Source organism: Aptenodytes patagonicus, chromosome 1, assembly GCF_965638725.1.
Source record: "Aptenodytes patagonicus chromosome 1, bAptPat1.pri.cur, whole genome shotgun sequence".
NCBI classification, from domain to species: domain Eukaryota; kingdom Metazoa; phylum Chordata; class Aves; order Sphenisciformes; family Spheniscidae; genus Aptenodytes; species Aptenodytes patagonicus.
This window is the reverse complement of record NC_134949.1, coordinates 121,357,249-121,370,378: the sequence shown is the minus strand read 5'-3', so window position 1 is coordinate 121,370,378 and position 13,130 is coordinate 121,357,249. Positions and strand designations below refer to the sequence as shown.

Below are 13,130 nucleotides of genomic sequence, written 5' to 3'. Positions count from 1 at the left end.
TTTTAGGAAGTTGCTGTTGAACTGTCCAAGTAAGTGATACTCTTCTCTTTTAAGACGACAGTCAAACATGAGCTGCTGAAAGCACTTGGCCACTGAAGCCTCGGCAGCGCATCTTGCAGGAGCACAGACACCCAGGTGTCTTGGCTGGGCTTCAGCCGGGGTAGTCATGTTCTGCCTGGTCCATATTTCTTCTGTGGTTTCAACTTGGATGGGGGTCACTCCTTATTTCTCGCTGAAAGTGATTAAGCAATTGCTATGTTTGACTTCCAGTATCACTGAGTTTCATCAGTGAAAGAAGTACAGAGGAGCACGACGCACCTTTTGCAGGGAGTGAGCGGTGGCAGGCAGGCAGGGAAGGACACCAGGCTGAGCTCCTCGGCCCCTGATGTTTGCCACCCGGCTACAGCAGTCCCAGGTCTCTGCCTCAGTTGCACGGCAAGGTGTTGTGTGGGGCGCTGAGATGTGTAAAACAACCTGCTTAAGAACCTGAGGCACCTTAAAGTTACAAACCATAGCTTTCAGCCATCCGAGCCTGTTGCTGCTTCTGGCCCACAGCACGTAACGTGCTGGCAGGTGGCTGTCCAGCACTTCCCCATTGCAGCCACCGAGGGGACTAAACTCAGTATTGCCGGTTCCACATACTCAGGAATAAGGCATCGAGATACTAAAATTATGAACATGGGGGGGCTTCTGATTTATATGCTGCTTTTTGTGTCAGTAGGATGTGCGCTTCTGAGCTTTGCACCACAGCTGACAAAGCTTGGCTAGGAATAGTTATTTCCACTGCATTCTGGCACCAAGAAACGGGCTTTAAGAGCAGTACCAAATATCGTGGAAGTCTCATTAAAATCTCGAGCAACAGCAACCCTGCAAATTGGAAGCAGAAGCCGTGGAAAATTTTAGCCAAGTGTTGGCATGGTGCTTAAGCTTTACGTGATTCTCCAGACCTTTAAGCCCCAGCACTTTTGCTCCAGTGATATAAGACTTCCTTTTATTTTGTTAGTTCTAGCCATAAGTAGGAATTATTTAATGGGCATTAGTCATAATGTCACGGATATTACACTGCTGAGGCAACTTGGGAGCTCGTGTGACCTCCATCTGTGCTGGTAGCCACATGGATTTGACCCCCCTTTCCTGCTGCTTTTTGGATTTCCCTTTCTAATTCCTTAATGTCAAGTGAAGCCCATGTGTTATCATCCCTAGCAAATGGTAGTGGTTGGGCAGCATTCAGGTGCTGCAGGAGGAAATGAGCACATTGTCTTCAGAGCTCCTTGCAGAGCTAAAGATTTACAGGGAAAAAATAAAATGATGTAATGAACCTGACAGAAATGGGACGGTAACTGGAAGGTATTAAAAGGCAGGAATGTGCGGCGTTTGAACTGATTGCCTGTGTTTAACAGCCAGCAGATAAACCTGCTAAAGTCGACGTTGGCTTTGGCAGCTTAAGACATTAGAAATACCCTGAGCACATGTACTGTGTGACTGCTCGTTCAGACCTAAGTGAAAGATTGCTGTCTTCTGGGTAAAAGTGTTTATACTGCAGGAAACAGATTAAGTGGTGTTTTAATATACAGGAAAAGAAAAAGTGGTAGCTTAAAAGCAAAAACCAAAACCCCAAAACAAACATTATTTGCCTTGGCTTGGTGTGAGAAACAGCTGTAGGATGTATTTCACGCAGCTTATAATGAGAAATTAATTGCAGTGAAAAAACACAGACTGCCCAAAACAAATTAGGACACATAGCACATTTTTTTCTCTTATTTTTAAATGGATAGCTTAAGGGTTTTAAGAATTTTTTCACACATTAATAGAGAGACCAGAAAGCTGATAGTCCAAGTTGATAAAATCATGGGCAAGGCTCAGAAAACCTAACTTTTTACAGAAAAAACACTTCCTCAAATAGATTTTGTGTTGCCAAACATCCCCTACAAACACATCTTTTGAAAAGGTAAACCCTATCTTTTCAGAAGAGAGGCATGTCTTCCGGAAGCTCAACTATGAACTACCTTTTATGTCCTTTTAATTTCACTTGATGTCCAATTTAGCTCCATCCCAGTATGCAGAATATTCTCTGAATTTAATTCTGGTTTTCTGAATTCCAATTTTTCCAAATTATTTCTAGACTTAAAAAAGTGGAACTCTTGTACAGTCCTGAAAATTGTTTTTGGTAATGGTGGCTGAAAGCTTGCACGGACAGCAGCTGAAAGTTGGGTACTGAAGAACCCAGACCTGGATCTCTGCCCTCAGTCCTGATGTGGAGAGCCTTACCTAGGATGTGTTCGTGAACCAATGCTATGCATTAACATAACACTCCTTGAAAGAAGAGCAGTGGCTTTTCAATTGTGAAGAGGCAGCAGAATTTTTCTTATTCATTTAGGAAACATATTTCTTAGAGACTATCATTTCTATATCATGAGATCTATTTCATTCCAGTATAAATATAAACAAATATATTAGATGTGTGTAATCAGGGTTTGTTTTTTCAGAATCTCTTGATTTTAAAGTAGCTTGCCATGTTAGCTGAATTAAAAAGACCATCCACACTATTACAGCCTTTTCGGCCAAACCACACAGTGTTTAACTGAGATAATATCAGTATAACAGATGTGTGTTATCATCACTGTGGCCTTTTTACTCACAGCATTGCTATCTAGCCAAATGTTCCTTATAGACAAATATACGTGACTTACCTAAATTGAAATGTCTAATTGAAAAATAGCAAGTAACATGAGAGTCAGCAAGGGACTAACATAGAAATGGTGCTGCGCATCTGATGTGCTAAATCACTGTTAATCTTTGTAAAACGTCCATGTTTCAACCTAGTAGTGAATAGGAGGGGATGGCTGCTGGACCACTGGGTGCTGACAACGTGATAGTTTGCTGTTGGGCTGCTTCTATTCATAGGGCTAGCAAACCAAAAAATAACCACTGGTTTGAAAAAAATTCTATTCTGCTACAGAAACGTGTCAGTTTTCAACCAAAATGTTTAAATGCTACGTGCTAACAATACAACCAAAAATTATGTTAATATAGTCTGTTGAGTCTTGGGTTTTAAAAAGCAGAGATTTTCTGTGTTGCTGCACCCATTGAACTTTGATTATATTTTTCTGCATTACCTGAAGAATGCAGGTATAAATGGAATGTAAATGAATAAACGTAATGGAATAAAAGGTATAATCCCTGGTGAGACATTCACTGTCCTATTTGTGTGGCAGGGTGCAGGCAGGGAGGCGTACTCAGAAACCACCCTTCCCCATCCAGCCCCAGGAGTGGCACTGCGGAAAAAACTTCCTTATGGGGTTGAGGAGAGAGGGGAAAGGTAAAAGGAATTAGTGTCTGGACTCAGCTGCTGTAAAGTATCTCTTTATGCTGGCTTGAAGGTCGATTGAGGCATGCAGGAGTTTTCTGGCAGAGTTCGGTCCATCACTGGTCATTATAATTTGCCATAGCTAGAAGTTGAACATATATGAAATCTGGTTTTCTGTGAAGACTGGCTAAGGTGTAGCAATACTGCTTCTTACAGCGATTTGAGTCAGAGAATGAGATCCCCAAAAAAGTTATTTGTGCACAGAGCTCTCAGGCTGGGATTAGTTCTCTTCTTTCTTTTGTCACTTGCAGGTAATTCATCATTTACATACAAGAAGTCACAAAGAAGTTATTAGCTGTATCAACAACATAGTCTCCAGAAGAGTGCTCAGGCATAGGGGTGCATAGTTGTTGCCACATACTGATGGAAATGAAACGTAGTTTTCAGTTAACGTAATAGACTCCTAAAACCTGCTAAAAAGAGGTTTGTTTCCTTAAAAACTAACATCGAAACTCAGTAGTGGGTGTGTTAGGCCAAAACTGCAAGCAGTTTAAAATCATCACGTTCGACTTAACTCGGAGGAAGGGCTGACCAAGGCTTGCTTCTTGGCACAGCCTGCCCGTTCACATACTGCAGTTTCCATTTGAAACCACTGAAGTATAAAGGTAGGCAACTGCTCGCCAGCCAAGAAATTAATAAGAAACGTAAGAATTTCAATGTGGCATTTTAGCCTTATCTCTGAATCGGCTTTCGTAGTTTCCACTAAATAGTGTGTCTGGAACCTGTTTATTTTTACACCTGTAGTTAAACCTGGCCCCTGCTGTAAACCGAGGTAGTCGTTTGAGGTCATTGCGTGCCTCTGGCATAACACCTTGTTGGCATGTACTTGTGTGCAGGATGGGGCCTGGCCCTCCATGGGAACTCAATGTCTGTTGCGCCCAGCTTTTTGAATTTGTGGAAATTGTGGCTGGGTTTTCACACACATCTCAATTTCAGCAGGGCACTCGCTTTGCGGCGACCCGGACAGCTCTGTTGAGACAGCTCCGGAGGAGGCAGAAGCGCAAGACTTGGAGTCATCTGATGAGGCCGATAAGATGAGCAAGGTGAGAAAGTTTCATTTTCACATGACAAGGAGCAAAAGTGCAGTACACTCACAGCTGATGTGCTGACTTCACAGCTGCACGTGATTAGAGCATCTTCCCTGGGAAAATGTTAATCTTACTTTCAAGGTGTTTACGGATGATATTGAATGTCACAAATTACAGCTTTGATTATGGCACATCGCTACCTCTTAAACAAGACTTGTGCCCTTTTCCCAGGGTTGGTTCACAACTGCAGTATCTTGTGGTAATATTCCCACATAATTTTTAAATGGGCTGGTTTATGACCCCCCTTCACCAGAGCAGGTCAGCTAAACTGAAAGGTCAGGTGGATTATTACGATTTCTTATTCCTTTTTGATTTCTAGGCATAGGAGAAATGTAAGTTAAAAGGGATTTCCTTCAATCGAGAGCATAGTGTACATGCTAGTTTTTAAATGCAAACTAATTATAGGCAATCTACCTTAAATTGAAGCAAAACTCTCCAATTATAGCTAAGAGGTTGTGCAAATGGGTTGCTAATTGCCATCTATTAAGGGATGGGTTTCACAGTGGTTGGTAGTTTGCACTTGCTCTGGTGCTGGGGAGCTTTACACAGCGTAGGGTGTGATGATTAGTGGCTTTTGCGGCAGAATCAAGTGAGATTATTTTGAAGGCACTGATTGCTTTTAGGTATTTGTTGCATAGGTGATGGTGAGAGCTTACAGCTATTTTTCTACAGAATTCATGATCTAATGAGTATGAGATCTCACTCAGTCTGTGCTTACATACAGGTGTGGTTTTTCTCAGCTCTTGTTTTAACTAAAATGTGTTACAGTGAGCTCTGAACTGGTCCGTGTGCTATTCTACTCGTCATAGTAGCAAAAGGAAGGAAAAGACCCTGGCCTCTTGTTTCCTGATCTCTTATGTCATGCTAGCCTGTAGTTTTGTCTTTGATAGCCAGACAGTGGAAGTCAGATAAGAGGAAACATTCCTATGCATGAAATACATGCAGAGCTTGCATGCAGAGAAGGTGATTACTCTTACAGTTTGTTTCCAGGTTTTATTGCGGGACCTTTTCTTGTAAGTACAAGGAATTTCTTCTTGAGTAAGTAGAAGTTTGTTGGTACTTTGGGATTTTTAACTGTAAATATGTGAGATTTTCGTATGCTCTGAAAGGAGTCTTTTCTGTTAAACACCGAAGCTGTGGAAGAGCACCGCGCATAACACATAGCTGCTTGGGGATTAAATGTTCTTGCTGTGTTTTCTGTAGCTTTCTATTTCTGAACCATGCGACAGGCTGTGGGGTTCCATTTTGCATCTTGCCTCCTGGATCTTCAGAACTGTAATTGCCTGAAGCAAAGCGTAAGGTTTACATGATTAGCCTTGTGGCTCAGCAGATTAGTTAAACTGAGAAATACACGTTAGCAGCTCTAATACTTAATATTCTTATATTGGAAGAGTACCTTGTAACTCTAACAAGCCTTGGTTTCCAATGAGAGGAAAATCTGTCTTTCTGCAAATGAAATGTTGACATCAGTACATGTTTTCTTTTAAAATTCAGAAATATGTCGTTTTGTTTGTGTGATATAGAGGGAGTGAGGCATTTTACTTCACATTCTGTTTGTTATGGGTCAAACTGCTTGAAATGGTCTTCCATAAGAAAAGAAGCACACGTGTACATATAGTATATATACAACGTGCTCAATTTGGCAAACTCGTGAATGCCACTGTCCCTGTTCATGTAGAAGAGCTCTGTACTAAGTGGGCTTTCTTTGTGATTCCTCTCTAACGAAAGCTGCAGAAACCCCCAAATTATTTTGCAATGCCTAAGAGAATTCCAGCATATGGTAGAGGGGAGGATGTCATTGCTCGCTAATCACATGCTAATTTTTAAATACAACAACAATGAAAAAAACCCTAACCTAAAAAAGCTCAATCAACGGGAGGGTTTTCCTAATCCCTTGTTTTTCTGTGTACTTGGAAAAGCCAATCTGCGTGGGGAGTAAGGAGTCTGCAACATGTGTTTTTCCATGGAAAGTCACCACCCGGCTGGTACAGTGAGGAATAAAGCAAAGGTGTTTTCCTGTCCATGTACTGTCACACCTTTCCGTGCTCGTGGGATTAGGGCGCAGAAGATTAAGCTGATGTCCTCAGCGCTGTTTTACATGGGTTATTTTTGTATGTGGGAGGTGAAACACTGTGCTCTTGTACCACCAGGAGGGGCATGTTCTCCTGTATTGCCATTACTGCCACAGCTTCCAGTCTCCCTCGGATGGTGGAGTTCACGGGAGACTTTCTTTATTTTCTGCCCTTCTTGGCAAAAGCAGGACAGGAGCGCTCTTATCCATTCACCGCTGGGCAGCAGGAGAAAATCCAGTTTAACTACGCTGGAGCCTCCCACCTAAATGCAAAGTTCCCCTTCTTTCAGTGCAGATGCAGCATTAGCAGCTGAAGATCTGAAAATAGCATTTGGGTTGTCTTTTGCCTTGCAATAGCATCATCCTGAGGCAGGGCTTAATCCTGCAAACACCACCGCTCCGTGCCGTGGTGTTGGCAGTCTGCTGATGCCCACAGAGTGCTGCAGAGGAGGAGAGCTCCAAGCTTCTCCAAGGAAACTTCCCGGCTCTCCAGCCAGCAAAGCGATCCTAGGGGAGAGTTAATAATTCATGGGAAAAGGAGAGGAACACAGTGCCGCAGCTCTCCTTCATCCGCTATTGTAGCACAGTCCGGGTAGGCTTTTTATGAAGGTAAGCTGTATGAAATCCTACCAAAAGCTGGGCTTGGGTCCCTTCTGACTTACCTGTAACTTTCTCATGTAGGTGATAGGTGGACGTATAACACGGGAGGTACTCAAATGTGTCTTCCCTTCTCCTCCTCCTCCTCCTCCCTCCCAACTGTCTCTTTCCCTTCCCCCAGCCCAGCATGTGTGCACGTGGGTGTGTGTTTCCTTAGTAGTGGTGCATTTGTTTCTTAATCTGCAAAAGCCTCCAAGCTGTTGATGGTGGTGAAGGATTTGGAGGGTACACCAGTAGCTCTGAGGATTCCTCCCTTTTCTGAAAATCTTATCTTCTGTATATCCTAAAGACCTGATAACATACAGTTTACTTCTCCGTCACTATTGTCAAAGGAATCATTATAATAAGCAAAAATGTGATGTCTGTAGAACTATTCTGATAAAATACTAGAAACCCGTTTCCGAGGTGAGTTGAGGTATCGGCAGTGCAGTGGTGTGGGATAGCTGTTGTTCTCTGGACTTGCTGCCTATCTAATTTCATGATGCCTTCCCTGCGTCAACCAGCCCTCTTAGGTACAGTATCTCTTGGGTTGAAATCTACGTAAACAGTAGCAAGCAGGTACGCTTTCTGGGTGCAACTCTTTTCCTTTAAGCCATGCAACTGGCAGTGGCCTGAGTTATGCTCCCAGTTGTTTCTGCTCTGGGGTGGGCTCTTGACTTTCCCTTCTCTCCCCATTTTGTGTGGGAGCCAAGAGGAGGAGAGAGCTGGGAGGGAGAAGAGCGGGGGAAAGGAAAGCGTGCTCTCTGCCACCTCTTCAGGCTTTTTTTCATCTAGCATGTGAAATCAAGTTTCAGGCTGTTTACGAAATCTAGATGATGCCCCTCTGTCAGTCTTCAGTTCAACAGACTATCGGGAATATTTCATACCAGAGTAATTTCTTAAATGGTTACTTGCCTCTGTGGTCACCTGACTGTTTTGGCCTTTTAAATATTGTAGAATAAACTGAGGTTCAAAGGAGTAAAACTGAGCATATGTGTGAGTTCTTAATGTTGCAGGTTACCAAAGGCTAACATAGGTGTTGTGTTGCATCTCAAGGTCGGTCTTTGTGCCTATTTTTTCCTGTAATGGTCCTTTGAATTTAATTGGGGATGTGTTTTAAAAACTGTCATCGGTTAAAATGCTTCAGGACACTCATTTCTCCCTGTTTCTAGTTAAAGACATCTGCTTCTTGAATTGAAAGCTAATTACCTTGCAGCACTTGTGCTTAGGGGAGCGTGCTGTAATGGGCTGTGCGTGTACATGCTTACACCATTTAGAGGTATTTTTTCAGAGAAAATAGGTCGTCTTCCCTCTACAGCATTATTCAAGACCAGAATTAAGTCTCAAAACCTTCAACATGTTGCAATAGGTGTGAAAGGATTAAAACAGGAACTTGAGGGGTAGGTTTTTCAGTACCATAACTGGCTTTTTTAAGTTCTTTTAATTCTGTACCTCTGTCCCTTCAGATGTTTAATATTCTTCGGCTGTGCCGTTCGTAGCCAATCAGCTTGTGCTCAGCCACAGGCAACAGACATTTATATTCCTGGGCTGCCTTCACCTCTGCTTTGCTGCATTTCATCCTCTCTGCTGAAGTTTTCCTCTTAACAAGTCTATGAAAAGCAGCATTGAGTTCTCAGCTTCGACTGGTAGCCGGTTCTTAATTCCAGCTGATGTGGTGAGCGAACGAGGCCAGCGGCAAATGACACATGCGGAAAGCCTTTGCTTAGAGAAATATGGTCACTGCCCTTCCTTATTAAAATGCAGCCGTCTTCTGTGTTGCGTGCCAAGTAAGCAGCACGGAGTGTCTGTCTGGAAAGCCTTTTGGATCAGCTGAATATGTGGAGAACTGGGATTTTCCTCCTAGCTGAATGACAGCTCTGGCAATACTGCCTTTCCAGTGATGTCGGCTCTTTGGAGAGTTAACCGTAAACTCAAGAACGAAAGTGTTGGGAGAGCCGGCGACTCTCTGTACCGTATGCTGTATCTGGTGAGCAGATCTACTGTGCAACGTGACTAGTTAAGTAATTAGCAGTTAAACTAATTTCCATGCTGTTTTAATTTTCAGGTTATAAATTCAAGGCTGAGCTGTAACGTATATACCCTGTAGAGGCTTTTTGTTATTGTGCAATGTCATTAGCAGTCCTGGCAATGCATGAAAGGATGCAATTTGCCTGAGTTTCGTTTGGGAGATCCATACTGCTTCAAGTTTTCCATCCGTGGCAGAACAGAGGTACTGCGTGCCATTCAAGGGGGCAATCTGCCTGATGCCCAGGCACCCATATGTCTTTACACGGTGACCACTCCGCTCTCACAACTATAGGGCAGGCAGCCAAAACTCCCCGCTGTGGGCAGCATCAACATGCTTGATGAGTTTAAGGACTTGCTCCTCCTGCGTGGGAAGGATGTGAGCTTAGCTCCTCTGCTGAGCCCCCTGCAGAGGAGGGGTTAATGTACTTGCAAAGTAAACTTCTCTTTACAGCCCAGTTGTGCCAGCCCTTCATCTCATTTTAAGGTTGCTGGATGGGATTGCTTGCAGAATTGTGCCTGAAGTGTGATGCTGTAATTCTCCTAGAGAAATCCTGGTTCAGTGCTATCATTGTAGCAGCTGGCAAACAGAGCTGGAGATAAAGGGATGTGTTTCTGTTCCAGACCTTCCCTAGTCTACCCACTTTCCCTAGGAAAATGGGGACAGGGTGGCTTTCATTAATACTTTGAGAGTTTTCAGCAAAATAGCTGTGTTCTGAACCTCCCTGGGTGCAATATGTATCTGCTTTCTGTCTAGAAATTGATTTTTTTTAAAGTAAATATAAGGTAGAAAGGATTACGTTCAGGAATGAAACAAGACAGTTTGTTCAATGAACAAGCAAGAAAACAGGTTTGTGAACATTATTGTGCTTGAGACATTTTGTCTTGTCCAAAGAGTATCGGGTGAATGATACTTGAGAAATACGTAAAAGACGCAAGGCAAGACAGTGGCAAGGCAGAGCTCAGCTCTGCTGCTGGCTGGAGCTGGGCATGGCTGAAGTCAGCGAGCGGTTTGTTAACTGTGCACAAGCAGAGATAAGGCTTTTAAAAGTCTTCTACGCTTCCTTTTTGGCATATGGGTGTAACTATTCCTTCTGGGGCAGACAGCATGCCTGTATGACAGTTATCCAATTTTCAACTACTTGTTAGTGTTTAGCTGGTGTTTCATGGTGTAAGTGGATTTTCACTCTCTCTTTCTGGGTGACCCGCTTTCCCTGCAACTTATTGCAAGTGCATGAACAGGATGGTGAGCTGTCTGCGGGGTATCAAACATGAACTGGTTAAAACACTTGGTTTATTTCTGGAGTTTGATTCCATACTTGCTTTACATTGTAACTATTTTAATGGTATATTTGGCTCTTACAACAAAATGTCACTGGATATGCCTTCCTTAAATATTCTTTAACAAAATAGTCTTAATAAAGCTAAATGTTTCTGGGGAAACCCTGCCTATCCTGGGTCTCTGCAGGCTCAGATTAACATCTATTAATTGTCAGTTCTTTGTCCCTTTCCAGGAGAGCAGGTAACTCGGGCAGGTTTTTTTGCCTGTGCTGAAGCCAGGCTTTCACTTTACTGCACTTTGTGGATTTGAGGCTGTTGGGATCACCTGTTGAAATCTAATGCAAACTTAACCTAAAAGTTTGGGTATGCTTTGGATATACTTAAGAGTACAGCGAGTATAAGTGGAACCTTGCTGAGGAAAAAAAGGAATTACTTTGACTAATAAATCCAACTCTGTGACATGTGCCATTACCAGAAGCTGAGTTAGTTGGAAATAGACTAGTCACTGCTTCCCCCTGCTCTCGATGTACAAGACGTTTCCTTTCTTCCTCATCTGAGCTAAACCTCAGATACTGAAGAGAAATATTTTTCCTGTAATAAACTGTGCCCAAGAGGCATTTTTATATAGACAGTCAGTTACAATTCGCTCGTTGCTTACACTTGGGTCCTGAAGAAAATTATCTTTGCATAACAAGCATCTTTACTAATATGCCTTGCAGCGATACACTCAGGTGAGCATTTACAGCCATAAGATACCTTTAGGGAAAGCGACTGTATTATGGAAGGAAATCCCTTACTTGGCATTAGCATGGTTAATGCTCCTCTTGGGCTTCGTGGCTGTGTGGCGCTGTAGGGGCAGTGAGAGGGGAAAACAGCTATGTGTGAGCAGACTGTGCAGCTTAACAAATGCAGGATTTTTCAGTACTGGGTCATCACAAAGGTGTGGGTAGTGCAGGCTCCGGATGATGTTGTTGCTACCAGCTGGTGGGAGTGAAGTGAGGGGGCAGGGCTCTGTCTCCAAACTGCAAGGTGGTGATGTGCTTTTTCCTTTCCTTTTTTTTTTTTTCCTCTTCTCCTCTCTTTGCATATTCTCTGTTTGAACAGGCTAATTTTGGGCAAGTGGTTTTAGTACGGACTGGAGGGCTATAGAGGCAGCGCTGGGAAGTCACTAAACCTGGATTAAGATACCATGGCAGGATTAGACGCAGAAGGTTAGAGAGGTATGATCAAGTGCAGCAGCTCTTTTCCCTCCCATGCCCCCTCCAGGTCTCTGGGAAGGATGGAGACAGGGCACGCCGCTGCTTTGGCAGCCCTAGAAGCCTGGGGCTGTCATCACTGACACCAGAGACTATACCTGCTCCAAACTTTTCAGCGTAATGAAAGATGTGAGAAGGTGATCTAACATGAGGAGGTGAAGAGAGCATAACTGTCTTTATATATAGACAGCTGATTAAACATTAAAGAAACTAGCTAGATGTAGCAGCTCTGAAAAACCTGACTTACGGGAAAGAAATTCACCCCACAAGGCACGTCTCCAGACACAGACTAGATATACAGTTACTTTCCCAAAGAGCTTGCGTTTGAAGCCTTGAGAGGCTCTGGTTCCCCAGATGGCTCTGCTTCCCCCAAAAACAGCTTAAATGGTTTCTGTCTCTGCGTAGTCTCCTTGGCTGTGTTGACGCAGCTATTCAGAGGACTCTTTGCAAACTAGATTAGGGAGCTGGCAGAGGGCTGGCGTGTGTGTTTTGTTTGCACAGTCATTTTTGGTTCCCTATTCTTGGGCTTTTTTGTTTGTTTGTTTTTCAATCTTAAGTGCTGGACCAGCCTATTTTAATTAAAGTTTATGCTTATCTGAAACCATGAATGTTATTGAACAGCACTTCAATTAACTTGAATTGTGCAACTCTTCCCCCTCCCCCCAAGTCACTGAGTGATAGGACAGACAGATATATGACATGACGTGTGCACTTCTGGACTTCGGTGCCTGTTAAAAAGCTCCCAAGCTGCAACTGCTTAACTGCAAAGGCTTCTCAGCTCCATCGTTCCTATAGCTCTTGCTTAAAACATTACCGTATTACCGCTGGTCTTTCCTCTTCCTTCTTTTTAAAGAGTACAGAGCAGGTCGCTGCTTTCTGTCGCAGTCTGCATGAAATGAACCCTTCTGATTCAAGTGCTCATCCTCAGGAATTTACAGGACCCCAGCTGGCCACTATGAGACAACTCACAGATGCAGATAAACTGCGAAAGGTTATCTGTGAACTTCTCGAGACAGAACGCACCTATGTCAAAGTAAGGGGACTCGATGTCTTGTTTCAGTCTACTAATGTTTCTCCTCCTTCTAGAATATTTTGTTAGTTTCTTCTCTAATACTTTAAATTATGTTTCATGCATGTATGTCTTAGTTAACTTACATTCAATTCTACCATCTGTCCCTAGAATAGTAACTTAAACCCCTGAAGTAAGTAGGCTTTCCAAATTCTTACGTTGTCATTTTGAAATTACTTAGCTGATGTGCAGAGGAACACTGCTCAATGAGATCTGGTATTGATTTTGTAAGTAAAACTGTGTAAATGTTTCCTTTTACTATCCTAAATTCTGTGAAGTGCAACTATTTTGTCTTATGCGTGAAAGGGAAAAATTCATAGACTAGGTAAACGTTGAT

General features: G+C 43.0%; 1 protein-coding gene across 13 annotated transcripts in view; it reads left to right on the top strand.

Annotated features, from left to right (window-relative positions):
* Positions 1–13,130, top strand: part of TIAM1 (TIAM Rac1 associated GEF 1) — a 189,059-nt gene that overhangs the window by 162,089 nt on the left and 13,840 nt on the right. For 7 of the 13 annotated variants that reach the window (XR_012996549.1, XM_076352793.1, XM_076352812.1 and 4 more), the window contains exons 14-15: positions 4,304–4,410; positions 12,578–12,757. Coding sequence is in view for 12 of the 13 variants with exons in the window: in XM_076352793.1 (XP_076208908.1) it covers positions 4,304–4,410; positions 12,578–12,757 (287 nt within the window). In the remaining variant the exon portion in view is untranslated. Of the gene's footprint in view, positions 1–4,303; positions 4,411–8,710; positions 9,150–12,577; positions 12,758–13,130 lie in introns of those variants that run through there. The other 6 variants (XM_076352828.1, XM_076352775.1, XM_076352846.1 and 3 more) reach the window with 5 other exon arrangements.